General features: G+C 63.9%; 1 protein-coding gene across 1 annotated transcript in view; it reads left to right on the top strand.

Moving 5' to 3' along the window:
- The window catches only part of LOC142474485 (alanine aminotransferase 2-like), an 89220-nt gene that overhangs the window by 4849 nt on the left and 69507 nt on the right, over positions 1-14864 (top strand). The window contains exons 2-3 of the mRNA XM_075580870.1: positions 3503-3636; positions 5098-5187. Coding sequence (XP_075436985.1) covers positions 3514-3636; positions 5098-5187 — 213 coding nt within the window. The 5' untranslated portion in view covers positions 3503-3513. The remainder of the gene's footprint in view (positions 1-3502; positions 3637-5097; positions 5188-14864) is intronic.

Raw genomic sequence — 14864 nt, forward strand, 5'->3', positions numbered from 1 at the left:
ACAACGTCACCTCGGTGAAATCCCCCAACGTACAGAGGTACATAACCACCCGGTGTCCACAGAGTCAAGCCCACCCAAGGTGTGTGGAGTAGCGCTACCTGTGGAGTGTGTGTCCGTTGGTGCACGTAGATGAGGATACCTTCCCGGGTACTCCAGTAACCGGTTACCACCGAATGACACAAGTATCTGTCTGATCCAACCAAGGCGTCCGCCTCTGCATGGGGTGAACTCCAGCTGGAGGGTCTCTCCTTTCAGAGTCTCTCAGTATGATGGTGGTCTGGTCCCAGACCCCAGATCACAGGCCGCAGGTCACCGCATGGTGTCTTGTCACGGACACTTAACACTGGTACAGCTAAGGTGGAAGTGTCCTTCAGCGTTCCTTCTGTGTGCCGCCATGTTCAGCGTTCCCTCTGTGTGCCGCCATGTTCAGTGTTCCCTCTGTGTGTGCCGCCATGTTCAGTGTTCCCTCTGTGTGCCGCCATGTTCAGCGTTCCCTCTGTGTGCCGCCATGTTCAGTGTTCCCTCTGTGTGCCGCCATGCTCAGCGTTCCCTCTGTGTGCCGCCATGTTCAGCGTTCCCTCTGTGTGTGCCGCCATGTTCAGCGTTCCCTCTGTGTGTTCCGCCATGTTCAGTGTTCCCTCTGTGTGTGCCGCCATGTTTAGCGTTCCCTCTGTGTGTGCCGCCATGTTTAGCGTTCCCTCTGTGTGTGCCGCCATGTTCAGCGTTCCCTCTGTGTGCCGCCATGTTCAGTGTTCCCTCTGTGTGCCGCAATGTTCAGTGTTCCCTCTGTGTGTGCCGCCATGTTCAGTGTTCCCTCTGTGTGCTGCCATGTTCAGTGTTCCCTCTGTGTGTGCCGCCATGTTCAGCGTTCCCTCTGTGTGCCGCCATGTTCAGTGTTCCCTCTGTGTGCCGCCATGTTCAGCGTTCCCTCTGTGTGCCGCCATGTTCAACGTTCCCTCTGTGTGTGCCGCCGTGTTCAGCGTTCCCTCTGTGTGCCGCCATGTTTAGTGTTCCCTCCGTGTGTGCCGCCATGTTCAGAGTTCCCTCTGTGTGCCGCCATGTTCTGCGTCTCTCTGCCGTCACCTCTTATGATGTCATTTTTGGCTCTGTCTGTGACAGGGACCATCTCGTGACAGCAGGACAGTGTGGGATCATTACTGGAGTCACAAATGAATATATTTTTACCCTTATGAAACATCGTTGTTTTTTTCACTGGGGTTTTTTGTTTGCCTTCCTCTAGATCAGCGTTTCCCAAACGGTGGGTCGCGACCCGGCACCGGGCCACGGCACCAAAATTGCTGGGTCGCAGCGAGGCTGGCCGCGCGGTGTCTCCCGTCCTCCTGCTCAATTTTTAAAAAATGGCGGCGATTTCCCCCTGCGGTCCCGCGCGCTTGCGCAGGGCCTGCTCCCTTCCTCCCCCCCGCTCCCTCCTCCCCCCCGCTCCCAACGTGGGACGGAGGAGGAAGTACCAGCTCCTATTGCGGCCCGCTTCCCCCCGCAGCCTGCTTCCCGAGCTAACCTCCCGTGGCACCCCCTCCCGAGCCCACCTCCCGTCCCCCCAAGCCCACCTCCCGTCCCCCCAAGCCCACCTCCCGTCCCGGGCAGCAGGGGATATCGGGGGCAGCAGGGGAAAGCGTCCGGCGGCATGGTAAGTCACCCCACCCAGTCACTGCCTCCCACCCAAGTGCCCCTGGCCCCCTCCCTCCCACCCAAGTGCCCCTGGCCCCCTCCCACCCAAGTGCCCCTGGCCCCCTCCCACCCAAGTGCCCCTGGCCCCCTCCCTCCCACCCAAGTGCCCCTGGCCCCCTCCCACCCAAGTGCCCCTGGCCCCCTCCCACCCAAGTGCCCCTGGCCCCCTCCCTCCCACCCAAGTGCCCCTGGCCCCCTCCCTCCCTCCCACCCAAGTGCCCCATGCCCCCTAAAGTGCGCCTGGCCCCCTCTAAATGTGCCCCTGGCCCCCGAACCCAAGTGCCCCTGGTCCCCTCCCTCCCACCCACCCAAGTGCCCCTGGTCCCCTCCCTCCTCCCACCCACCCAAGTGCCCCTGGTCCCCTCCCTCCCACCTACCCAAGTGCCCCTGGTCCCCTAAGTGCCCCTGGTCCCCTCCCTCCCACCCACCCAAGTGCCCCTGGTCCCCTCCCACCCACCCAAGTGCACCTGGTACCCTCCCTCCCACCCACCCAAGTGCCCCTGGTCCCCTAACTCCCACCCACCCACCCAAGTGCCCGTGGTCCCCTCCCACCCACCCAAGTGCCCCTGATCCCCTCCCACCCACCCAAGTGCCCCTGGTCCCCTCCCACCCACCCAAGTGCCCCTGGCCCCTTCCCTCCCTCCCACCCAAGTGCCCCTGGCCCCCTCCCTCCCACCCAAGTGCCCCTGGCCCCCTCCCTCCCACCCAAGTGCCCCTGGCCCCCTCCCTCCCACCCAAGTGCCCCTGGCCCCTTCCCTCCCACCCAAGTGCCCCTGGCCCCTTCCCTCCCTCCCACCCAAGTGCCCCTGGCCCCCTCTCCAGTCACTCACATCCGTCGTTGCCTGTAATTCACTGTTTGTGTCTGTGTGGGTATAGGGGAGAGCGAGTGTGTGTGGGTATAGGGGAGAGCGAGTGTGTGTGTGTGTGTGCATCTGTATCAGTGTGTGTGTGTGTGTATCAGTGTGTGTGTGTATCTGTGTGGCTGCGTGTGTGTCAGTGGCTGCGTGTGTGTGTCAGTGGCTGCGTGTGTGTGTCAGTGGCTGCGTGTGTGTGTATCAGAGGCTGTGTGTATGTATCAGTGTGTGTGTCAGTGGCTGCGTGTGTCAGTGGCTGCGTGTGTCAGTGTCTGCGTGTCTGTCAGTGGCTGTGTGTGTGTGTATCAGTGGCTATGTGTGTGTGTGTGTGTGTGTATCAGTGGCTGTGTGTGTGTCTGTGCAAGCCCTATAGGCCAGTATAGGCGATAAAATTTTTAGTGGGTCACGAAGGAGAAGTTCAAAAATAACCGGGTCACGGAAAAAAAAGTTTGGGAAACCCTGCTCTAGATTAATATACTGGAAATACAAATATAGGATAAGTATCTGTCTAAATTTGATGGACATGTATCTTTTTTCAACCTCATCTACTTCTGTATGCAACTAGCAAAGTAAAACAAAGGAAGGATGTTGATCCAGGGAGAAATCTGACTGTCATTACACTACGGCTAGTCACATTGAGAAGTGTCTCCTCGTGCCGGAAAGGTGTTTTATAGAATACAGTAGCACCGTTTAGTATATCTATGCCCCTAACCCATTTACTCTTCAATGTCATTGGTTTGCTTTAGGGCAAAAATGGGACTGAACGTTTAAACAGATCATAAACTATGGAAAAGGAACAATGCTCCATTTTAATACAACGTATGTTGCAAATCATCGGGGGTTAAACCTTCTGCCTGTAGAGGGGCCTACAATACATTGCAGGCACCTCTTGCAGTGAAAGAGTTAAGTAAGGAGGATGTTGGCCCCCAGTAGAAGTGATACCCTCTAAATGTTTGCAGCTGAAGAGGAGATGACGACCCCAAAGAAGGTGTTGACCTTGGACAACATAAATCCCAGAGTTAGGGACATCAAGGTGTCCTTCCTGGGATCTCTGGGCATCAGAGCTTCGGAGACAGAACGGGAAATTCTCCAAGTAAGTGCCAGCCGGGTGTGTTGCGGGTGGTGTGGACAGATGTGCCTGTTGTGGTTGGACAGTTCTTATTTTATGGATGGTGTCCCATAATAAGAGTTGCTGAGTCAGATTTAAACTGGTAATGGTAATCTCGGTGTCATCTCTCATTGTGACCTTGGGCAAGTCACTTTGGCCTCTATTTACTAAGAAGTCTTCTGCGATTAGACACCTCCCAACACTGAAAAACGACTTATTGTCTATTGACTTGAATGGGCTGTAATGTACTGTATCTTGCAGTGACGCAAAGTGTCTTATGCCAGAAGACTACTTAGTATATATACTATATACACATACACACTAAATAGAAGGCGAGAGAGAGAAGACGTGAGGAAGAAGAGTAGAAGAGAAAAGTATGGAGGGTGTAGAGAAGAGGTGGGTGAAAGAGAAGACAGATGGAGGCACAGTTTGGCAGAAAAGGGGAGAGGGAAAATATGGAGATATGGGCCATATATACAATCTCTCTCTCTCTCTCTCTCTCTCTCTCTCTCTCTCTCTCTCTCTCTCTCTCTCTCTCTCTCTCTCTCTCTCTCTCTCTCTCTCTCTCTCTCTCTCTCTCTCTCTCTCTCTCTCTCTCTCTCTCTCTCTCTCTCTCTCTCTCTCTCTCTATATATATATATATATATATATATATATATATATATATATCAAAATCAAAGAGTAGCTCTATAAGTGGGATAAGTGAGTTCTAATGTGATGGTAAATAGGGCTAAATCATTAAATAATCAAATAGTGCTTATATAATATTACTAAATAAAAATTAAAGCAATAAGAAAATTAGAATAATAAAACCATATAACGTGAATATCAGAGAACAAACCAGTCCAAATGATGGAAACAGATGAGAAAAAAAGGCCAGATAGAGATTAATTGTCACAATGTGGACTAGGCTGCTCCTTGGTTGATCTAGCCAGATCAGGAGAATCTAAAAAACAAAGACAAAAAGAAGCGCCAGCTCCAAGGCATAATATTGTTTGTAAAATTGACAATTTATTACAAAGCAGAAAGTGGCCGCCAGGGATTGCACTCACTTCAAATAGTGAAAAAGCATTCAAGGGAGACAGTCTGTAAACCAGCGGAGACTGCAGGAGGGTAGGAAGCCAGATATTGCTGTAGATATACACAAGCAGTATATGAGGATACTTATCCGTGGCTGGATGGAAGATGGTAGTCAGTGTGAGCAGGAGGGGTGGTGGTGTTAGGCAGGTAACTGAAACACCATCCGGTATAGTAGGAAGATATCCAGTTGTCAGCTACTTCACTCCATGTGCCTGACGTGAAATCATAGTCCCTGCACTCAGACCTTACAGCACCCAACTCCGCAATAACAACTCTGCTTTTGATGTGGGTGGGTTTTCATTATGGCGGAATGACAATGACACTGACCCACCACTTTGCTCTGTTCCCCCTTCCATACTCTTGTAGGGAGTGGGACGACCTTTCGGAGAGATGACCGCTTGTCACATTGGAGACCTCCAAGCCACGGGACAGAAGCCGTGCACCTTCCTACGACAGGTGACCTCCCACCTCCTCCCCACTACAAACAACTCAATTCTCCCCTTTAAAGGTTTAGACACCACTACGGCAATAAGAATATGGGAGACGGGGTACCATCAGTTAATGACCTCAGGGAGGTTTGGGCGAGTGCCTCATTGTCTAACAAGTTTGGGATAAGTAGGAAGTGGTCACTGGATTAGCCCGTTTCTGTTGCAATGTTTGTGGTGCAGTGATAGTTTTGTGGTGCAGTGATAGTTTTGTGGTGCAGTGATAGTTTTGTGGTGCAGTGATAGTTTTGGGGTGCAGTGATAGTTTTGGGGTGCAGTGATAGTTTTGGGGTGCAGTGATAGTTTTGGGGTGCAGTGATAATTTTGTGGTGTAGTGATAGTTTTGGGGTGCAGTGATAGTTTTGGGGCGTAGTGATAGTTTTGGGGTGTAGTGATAGTTTTGTGGTGCAGTGATAGTTTTGTGGTGTAGGGATAGTTTTGGGGTGCAGTGATAGTTTTGGGGTGTAGGGATAGTTTTGGGGTGCAGTGGTAGTTTTGGGGTGCAGTGATAGTTTTGGGGTGTAGTGATAGTTTTGGGGTGTAGTGATAGTTTTGTGGTGCAGTGATAGTTTTGGGGTGCAGTGGTAGTTTTGGGGTGCAGTGATAGTTTTGGGGTGTAGTGATAGTTTTGTGGTGCAGTGATAGTTTTGTGGTGCATTGATAGTTTTGTGGTGTAGTGATAGTTTTGTGGTGTAGTGATAGTTTTGGGGCGTAGTGATAGTTTTGGGGTGCAGTGATAGTTTTGGAGTGTAGGGATAGTTTTGGGGAGCAGTGATAGTTTTGGGGAGCAGTGATAGTTTTGGGGTGCAGTGATAGTTTTGGGGTGCAGTGATAGTTTTGGGGAGCAGTGATAGTTTTGGGGTGCAGTGATAGTTTTGGGGTGCAGTGATAGTTTTGGGGAGCAGTGATAGTTTTGTGGTGTAGTGATAGTTTTGGGGTGCAGTGATAGTTTTGGGGTGCAGGGATAGTTTTGAGGTGCAGTGATAGTTTTGGGGTGCAGTGATAGTTTTGGGGTGCAGTGATAGTTTTGGGGTATAGTGATAGTTTTGGGGTGCAGTGATAGTTTTGGGGTGCAGTGATAGTTTTGGGGTGCAGTGATAGTTTTGGGGAGCAGTGATAGTTTTGGGGTGCAGTGATAGTGTTGTGGATGCCACAGATGTAGATTTAGAATCCTGTAACAGAAAGATCGCACATAAAGGCTGCGGCCCAGTGTTAGCTGCTGCGCGCAGCGGCGTGCGCGGTGGGAACGAGATCCGCCCCCCTATGGTGCCGGGCCCAGTAGCTGCTGCGCGCAGCGGCGTGCGCGGCGGGAACGAGATCCGCCCCTCTATGGTGCCGGGCCCAGTAGCTGCTGCGCGCAGCGGCGTGCGTGGCGGGAACGAGATCCGCCCCTCTATGGTGCCGGGCCCAGTAGCTGCTGCGCGCAGCGGCGTGCGCGGCGGGAACGAGATCCGCCCCCCTATGGTGCCGGGCCCAGTAGCTGCTGCGCGCAGCGGTGTGCGCGGCGGGAACGAGATCCGCCCCTATGGTGCCGGGCCCAGTAGCTGCTGCGCGCAGCGGTGTGCGTGGCGGGAACGAGATCCGCCCCCCTATGGTGCCGGGCCCAGTAGCTGCTGCGCGCAGCGGCGTGCGCGGCGGGAACGAGATCCGCCCCTCTATGGTGCCGGGCCCAGTAGCTGCTGCGCGCAGCGGCGTGCGTGGCGGGAACGAGATCCGCCCCTCTATGGTGCCGGGCCCAGTAGCTGCTGCGCGCAGCGGCGTGCGCGGCGGGAACGAGATCCGCCCCCCTATGGTGCCGGGCCCAGTAGCTGCTGCGCGCAGCGGTGTGCGCGGCGGGAACGAGATCCGCCCCTATGGTGCCGGGCCCAGTAGCTGCTGCGCGCAGCGGCGTGCGTGGCGGGGACGAGATCCGCCCCTATGGTGCCGGGCCCAGTAGCTGCTGCGCGCAGCGGCGTGCGTGGTGGGAACGAGATCCGCCCCTATGGTGCCGGGCCCAGTAGCTGCTGCGCGCAGCGGCGTGCGTGGCGGGAACGAGATCCGCCCCTCTATGGTGCCGGGCCCAGTAGCTGCTGCGCGCAGCGGTGTGCGCGGCGGGAACGAGATCCGCCCCTATGGTGCCGGGCCCAGTAGCTGCTGCGCGCAGCGGCGTGCGCGGCGGGAACGAGATCCGCCCCTATGGTGCCGGGCCCAGTAGCTGCTGCGCGCAGCGGTGTGCGCGGCGGGAACGAGATCCGCCCCTCTATGGTGCCGGGCCCAGTAGCTGCTGCGCGCAGCGGTGTGCGCGGCGGGAACGAGATCCGCCCCTATGGTGCCGGGCCCAGTAGCTGCTGCGCGCAGCGGTGTGCGTGGCGGGAACGAGATCCGCCCCTCTATGGTGCCGGGCCCAGTAGCTGCTGCGCGCAGCGGTGTGCGCGGCGGGAACGAGATCCGCCCCTATGGTGCCGGGCCCAGTAGCTGCTGCGCGCAGCGGTGTGCGCGGCGGGAACGAGATCCGCCCCTATGGTGCCGGGCCCAGTAGCTGCTGCGCGCAGCGGCGTGCGTGGCGGGAACGAGATCCGCCCCTATGGTGCCGGGCCCAGTAGCTGCTGCGCTCAGCGGTGTGCGCGGCGGGAACGAGATCCGCCCCTATGGTGCCGGGCCCAGTAGCTGCTGCGCGCAGCGGTGTGCGCGGCGGGAACGAGATCCGCCCCTATGGTGCCGGGCCCAGTAGCTGCTGCGCGCAGCGGTGTGTGCGGCGGGAACGAGATCCGCCCCTATGGTGCCGGGCCCAGTAGCTGCTGCGCGCAGCGGTGTGCGTGGCGGGAACGAGATCCGCCCCTATGGTGCCGGGCCCAGTAGCTGCTGCGCGCAGCGGTGTGCGCGGCGGGAACGAGATCCGCCCCTCTATGGTGCCGGGCCCAGTAGCTGCTGCGCGCAGCGGTGTGCGTGGCGGGAACGAGATCCGCCCCTCTATGGTGCCGGGCCCAGTAGCTGCTGCGCGCAGCGGCGTGCGTGGCGGGAACGAGATCCGCCCCTCTATGGTGCCGGGCCCAGTAGCTGCTGCGCGCAGCGGTGTGCGCGGCGGGAACGAGATCTGCCCCTCTATGGTGCCGGGCCCAGTAGCTGCTGCGCGCAGCGGCGTGCGCGGCGGGAACGAGATCCGCCCCTATGGTGCCGGGCCCAGTAGCTGCTGCGCGCAGCGGTGTGCGTGGCGGGAACGAGATCTGCCCCTCTATGGTGCCGGGCCCAGTAGCTGCTGCGCGCAGCGGCGTGCGCGGCGGGAACGAGATCCGCCCCTATGGTGCCGGGCCCAGTAGCTGCTGCGCGCAGCGGTGTGCGTGGCGGGAACGAGATCTGCCCCTCTATGGTGCCGGGCCCAGTAGCTGCTGCGCGCAGCGGTGTGCGCGGCGGGAACGAGATCCGCCCCTATATGGTGCCGGGCCCAGTAGCTGCTGCGCGCAGCGGTGTGCGTGGCGGGAACGAGATCCGCCCCTATGGTGCCGGGCCCAGTAGCTGCTGCGCGCAGCGGTGTGCGCGGCGGGAACGAGATCCCCCCCTATGGTGCCGGGCCCAGTAGCTGCTGCGCGCAGCGGTGTGCGCGGCGGGAACGAGATCCGCCCCCCTATGGTGCCGGGCCCAGTAGCTGCTGCGCGCAGCGGTGTGCGCGGCGGGAACGAGATCCGCCCCTATGGTGCCGGGCCCAGTAGCTGCTGCGCGCAGCGGCGTGCGTGGCGGGAACGAGATCCCCCCCTATGGTGCCGGGCCCAGTAGCTGCTGCGCGCAGCGGTGTGCGCGGCGGGAACGAGATCCGCCCCCCTATGGTGCCGGGCCCAGTAGCTGCTGCGCGCAGCGGTGTGCGCGGCGGGAACGAGATCCGCCCCTATGGTGCCGGGCCCAGTAGCTGCTGCGCGCAGCGGTGTGCGCGGCGGGAACGAGATCCGCCCCTATGGTGCCGGGCCCAGTAGCTGCTGCGCGCAGCGGCGTGCGTGGCGGGAACGAGATCCGCCCCCCTATGGTGCCGGGCCCAGTAGCTGCTGCGCGCAGCGGCGTGCGCGGCGGGAACGAGATCCGCCCCCCTATGGTGCCGGGCCCAGTAGCTGCTGCGCGCAGCGGCGTGCGCGGCGGGAACGAGATCCGCCCCTATGGTGCCGGGCCCAGTAGCTGCTGCGCGCAGCGGCGTGCGCGGCGGGAACGAGATCCGCCCCTCTATGGTGCCGGGCCCAGTAGCTGCTGCGCGCAGCGGTGTGCGCGGCGGGAACGAGATCCGCCCCTCTATGGTGCCGGGCCCAGTAGCTGCCTGCGCGCAGCGGCGTGCGCGGCGGGAACGAGATCCGCCCCTCTATGGTGCCGGGCCCAGTAGCTGCTGCGCGCAGCGGTGTGCGCGGCGGGAACGAGATCCGCCCCTATGGTGCCGGGCCCAGTAGCTGCTGCGCGCAGCGGCGTGCGTGGCGGGAACGAGATCCGCCCCCCTATGGTGCCGGGCCCAGTAGCTGCTGCGCGCAGCGGTGTGCGTGGCGGGAACGAGATCCGCCCCTCTATGGTGCCGGGCCCAGTAGCTGCTGCGCGCAGCGGTGTGCGCGGCGGGAACGAGATCCGCCCCTCTATGGTGCCGGGCCCAGTAGCTGCTGCGCGCAGCGGTGTGCGCGGCGGGAACGAGATCCGCCCCTATATGGTGCCGGGCCCAGTAGCTGCTGCGCGCAGCGGTGTGCGTGGCGGGAACGAGATCCGCCCCCCTATGGTGCCGGGCCCAGTAGCTGATGCGCGCAGCGGCGTGCGTGGCGGGAACGAGATCCGCCCCTCTATGGTGCCGGGCCCAGTAGCTGCTGCGCGCAGCGGTGTGCGTGGCGGGAACGAGATCCGCCCCCCTATGGTGCCGGGCCCAGTAGCTGCTGCGCGCAGCGGTGTGCGCGGCGGGAACGAGATCCGCCCCTATGGTGCCGGGCCCAGTAGCTGCTGCGCGCAGCGGTGTGCGCGGCGGGAACGAGATCCGCCCCTCTATGGTGCCGGGCCCAGTAGCTGCTGCGCGCAGCGGTGTGCGCGGCGGGAACGAGATCCGCCCCTCTATGGTGCCGGGCCCAGTAGCTGCTGCGCGCAGCGGTGTGCGCGGCGGGAACGAGATCCGCCCCTATGGTGCCGGGCCCAGTAGCTGCTGCGCGCAGCGGTGTGCGCGGCGGGAACGAGATCCGCCCCTCTATGGTGCCGGGCCCAGTAGCTGCTGCGCGCAGCGGTGTGCGCGGCGGGAACGAGATCCGCCCCTATATGGTGCCGGGCCCAGTAGCTGCTGCGCGCAGCGGCGTGCGCGGCGGGAACGAGATCCGCCCCTATGGTGCCGGGCCCAGTAGCTGCTGCGCGCAGCGGCGTGCGCGGCGGGAACGAGATCCGCCCCTATGGTGCCGGGCCCAGTAGCTGCTGCGCGCAGCGGTGTGCGCAGCGGGAACGAGATCCGCCCCCCTATGGTGCCGGGCCCAGTAGCTGCTGCGCGCAGCGGCGTGCGTGGCGGGAATGAGATCCGCCCCTCTATGGTGCCGGGCCCAGTAGCTGCTGCGCGCAGCGGTGTGCGCGGCGGGATCGAGATCCGCCCCTCTATGGTGCCGGGCCCAGTAGCTGCTGCGCGCAGCGGTGTGCGTGGCGGGAACGAGATCCGCCCCTATGGTGCCGGGCCCAGTAGCTGCTGCGCGCAGCGGTGTGTGCGGCGGGAACGAGATCCGCCCCTATATGGTGCCGGGCCCAGTAGCTGCTGCGCGCAGCGGCGTGCGCGGCGGGAACGAGATCCGCCCCTATGGTGCCGGGCCCAGTAGCTGCTGCGCGCAGCGGCGTGCGCGGCGGGAACGAGATCCGCCCCTATGGTGCCGGGCCCAGTAGCTGCTGCGCGCAGCGGTGTGCGCGGCGGGAACGAGATCCGCCCCTATGGTGCCGGGCCCAGTAGCTGCTGCGCGCAGCGGCGTGCGTGGCGGGAACGAGATCCGCCCCTCTATGGTGCCGGGCCCAGTAGCTGCTGCGCGCAGCGGCGTGCGCGGCGGGAACGAGATCCGCCCCCCTATGGTGCCGGGCCCAGTAGCTGCTGCGCGCAGCGGTGTGCGCGGCGGGAACGAGATCCGCCCCTATGGTGCCGGGCCCAGTAGCTGCTGCGCGCAGCGGTGTGCGCGGCGGGAACGAGATCCGCCCCTCTATGGTGCCGGGCCCAGTAGCTGCTGCGCGCAGCGGCGTGCGCGGCGGGAACGAGATCCGCCCCTATGGTGCCGGGCCCAGAAGCTGCTGCGCGCAGCGGTGTGCGCGGCGGGAACGAGATCCGCCCCTCTATGGTGCCGGGCCCAGTAGCTGCTGCGCGCAGCGGTGTGCGCGGCGGGAACGAGATCCGCCCCTATGGTGCCGGGCCCAGTAGCTGCTGCGCGCAGCGGTGTGCGTGGCGGGAACGAGATCCGCCCCTATGGTGCCGGGCCCAGAAGCTGCTGCGCGCAGCGGCGTGCGCGGCGGGAACGAGATCCGCCCCTCTATGGTGCCGGGCCCAGTAGCTGCTGCGCGCAGCGGTGTGCGCGGCGGGAACGAGATCCGCCCCTCTATGGTGCCGGGCCCAGTAGCTGCTGCGCGCAGCGGTGTGCGCGGCGGGAACGAGATCCGCCCCTCTATGGTGCCGGGCCCAGTAGCTGCTGCGCGCAGCGGCGTGCGCGGCGGGAACGAGATCCGCCCCTATGGTGCCGGGCCCAGTAGCTGCTGCGCGCAGCGGTGTGCGCGGCGGGAACGAGATCCGCCCCTCTATGGTGCCGGGCCCAGTAGCTGCTGCGCGCAGCGGTGTGCGCGGCGGGAACGAGATCCGCCCCTATATGGTGCCGGGCCCAGTAGCTGCTGCGCGCAGCGGCGTGCGCGGCGGGAACGAGATCCGCCCCTATGGTGCCGGGCCCAGTAGCTGCTGCGCGCAGCGGCGTGCGCGGCGGGAACGAGATCCGCCCCTATGGTGCCGGGCCCAGTAGCTGCTGCGCGCAGCGGTGTGCGCGGCGGGAACGAGATCCGCCCCTCTATGGTGCCGGGCCCAGTAGCTGCTGCGCGCAGCGGCGTGCGTGGCGGGAACGAGATCCGCCCCTATGGTGCCGGGCCCAGTAGCTGCTGCACGCAGCGGTGTGCGCGGCGGGAACGAGATCCGCCCCTCTATGGTGCCGGGCCCAGTAGCTGCTGCGCGCAGCGGCGTGCGCGGCGGGAACGAGATCCGCCCCTATGGTGCCGGGCCCAGTAGCTGCTGCGCGCAGCGGCGTGCGTGGCGGGAACGAGATCCGCCCCTCTATGGTGCCGGGCCCAGTAGCTGCTGCGCGCAGCGGCGTGCGCGGCGGGAACGAGATCCGCCCCTATGGTGCCGGGCCCAGTAGCTGCTGCGCGCAGCGGTGTGCGCGGCGGGAACGAGATCCGCCCCTCTATGGTGCCGGGCCCAGTAGCTGCTGCGCGCAGCGGTGTGCGCGGCGGGATCGAGATCCGCCCCTCTATGGTGCCGGGCCCAGTAGCTGCTGCGCGCAGCGGTGTGCGCGGCGGGAACGAGATCCGCCCCTATGGTGCCGGGCCCAGTAGCTGCTGCGCGCAGCGGTGTGTGCGGCGGGAACGAGATCCGCCCCTATATGGTGCCGGGCCCAGTAGCTGCTGCGCGCAGCGGCGTGCGCGGCGGGAACGAGATCCGCCCCTATGGTGCCGGGCCCAGTAGCTGCTGCGCGCAGCGGCGTGCGCGGCGGGAACGAGATCCGCCCCTATGGTGCCGGGCCCAGTAGCTGCTGCGCGCAGCGGTGTGCGCGGCGGGAACGAGATCCGCCCCTATGGTGCCGGGCCCAGTAGCTGCCTGCGCGCAGCGGCGTGCGTGGTTGGAACGAGATCCGCCCCCCTATGGTGCCGGGCCCAGTAGCTGCTGCGCGCAGCGGTGTGCGCGGCGGGAACGAGATCCGCCCCCCTATGGTGCCGGGCCCAGTAGCTGCTGCGCGCAGCGGTGTGCGCGGCGGGAACGAGATCCGCCCCTCTATGGTGCCGGGCCCAGTAGCTGCTGCGCGCAGCGGCGTGCGCGGCGGGAACGAGATCCGCCCCTATGGTGCCGGGCCCAGTAGCTGCTGCGCGCAGCGGTGTGCGCGGCGGGAACGAGATCCGCCCCTCTATGGTGCCGGGCCCAGTAGCTGCTGCGCGCAGCGGCGTGCGCGGCGGGAACGAGATCCGCCCCTATGGTGCCGGGCCCAGTAGCTGCTGCGCGCAGCGGCGTGCGTGGCGGGAACGAGATCCGCCCCTCTATGGTGCCGGGCCCAGTAGCTGCTGCGCGCAGCGGCGTGCGCGGCGGGAACGAGATCCGCCCCCCTATGGTGCCGGGCCCAGTAGCTGCTGCGCGCAGCGGTGTGCGCGGCGGGAACGAGATCCGCCCCTATGGTGCCGGGCCCAGTAGCTGCTGCGCGCAGCGGTGTGCGCGGCGGGAACGAGATCCGCCCCTCTATGGTGCCGGGCCCAGTAGCTGCTGCGCGCAGCGGCGTGCGTGGCGGGAACGAGATCCGCCCCTATGGTGCCGGGCCCAGAAGCTGCTGCGCGCAGCGGTGTGCGCGGCGGGAACGAGATCCGCCCCTCTATGGTGCCGGGCCCAGTAGCTGCTGCGCGCAGCGGTGTGCGCGGCGGGAACGAGATCCGCCCCTATGGTGCCGGGCCCAGTAGCTGCTGCGCGCAGCGGTGTGCGTGGCGGGAACGAGATCCGCCCCTATGGTGCCGGGCCCAGAAGCTGCTGCGCGCAGCGGCGTGCGCGGCGGGAACGAGATCCGCCCCTCTATGGTGCCGGGCCCAGTAGCTGCTGCGCGCAGCGGTGTGCGCGGCGGGAACGAGATCCGCCCCTCTATGGTGCCGGGCCCAGTAGCTGCTGCGCGCAGCGGTGTGCGCGGCGGGAACGAGATCCGCCTCTATGGTGCCGGGCCCAGTAGCTGCTGCGCGCAGCGGTGTGCGCGGCGGGAACGAGATCCGCCCCTCTATGGTGCCGGGCCCAGTAGCTGCTGCGCGCAGCGGCGTGCGTGGCGGGAACGAGATCCGCCCCTCTATGGTGCCGGGCCCAGTAGCTGCTGCGCGCAGCGGTGTGCGCGGCGGGAACGAGATCCGCCTCTATGGTGCCGGGCCCAGTAGCTGCTGCGCGCAGCGGTGTGCGCGGCGGGAACGAGATCCGCCCCTCTATGGTGCCGGGCCCAGTAGCTGCTGCGCGCAGCGGTGTGCGCGGCGGGAACGAGATCCGCCCCTATGGTGCCGGGCCCAGTAGCTGCTGCGCGCAGCGGTGTGCGCGGCGGGAACGAGATCCGCCCCTCTATGGTGCCGGGCCCAGTAGCTGCTGCGCGCAGCGGTGTGCGCGGCGGGAACGAGATCCGCCCCTATGGTGCCGGGCCCAGTAGCTGCTGCGCGCAGCGGTGTGTGCGGCGGGAACGAGATCCGCCCCTATATGGTGCCGGGCCCAGTAGCTGCTGCGCGCAGCGGCGTGCGCGGCGGGAACGAGATCCGCCCCTATGGTGCCGGGCCCAGTAGCTGCTGCGCGCAGCGGCGTGCGCGGCGGGAACGAGATCCGCCCCTATGGTGCCGGGCCCAGTAGCTGCTGCGCGCAGCGGTGTGCGCGGCGGGAACGAGATCCGCCCCTATGGTGCCGGGCCCAGTAGCTACCTGCGCGCAGCGGCGTGCGTGGCGGGAACG

The sequence above is a fragment of the Ascaphus truei genome, chromosome 2, assembly GCF_040206685.1.
Source record: "Ascaphus truei isolate aAscTru1 chromosome 2, aAscTru1.hap1, whole genome shotgun sequence".
NCBI classification, from domain to species: Eukaryota; Metazoa; Chordata; class Amphibia; order Anura; family Ascaphidae; genus Ascaphus; species Ascaphus truei.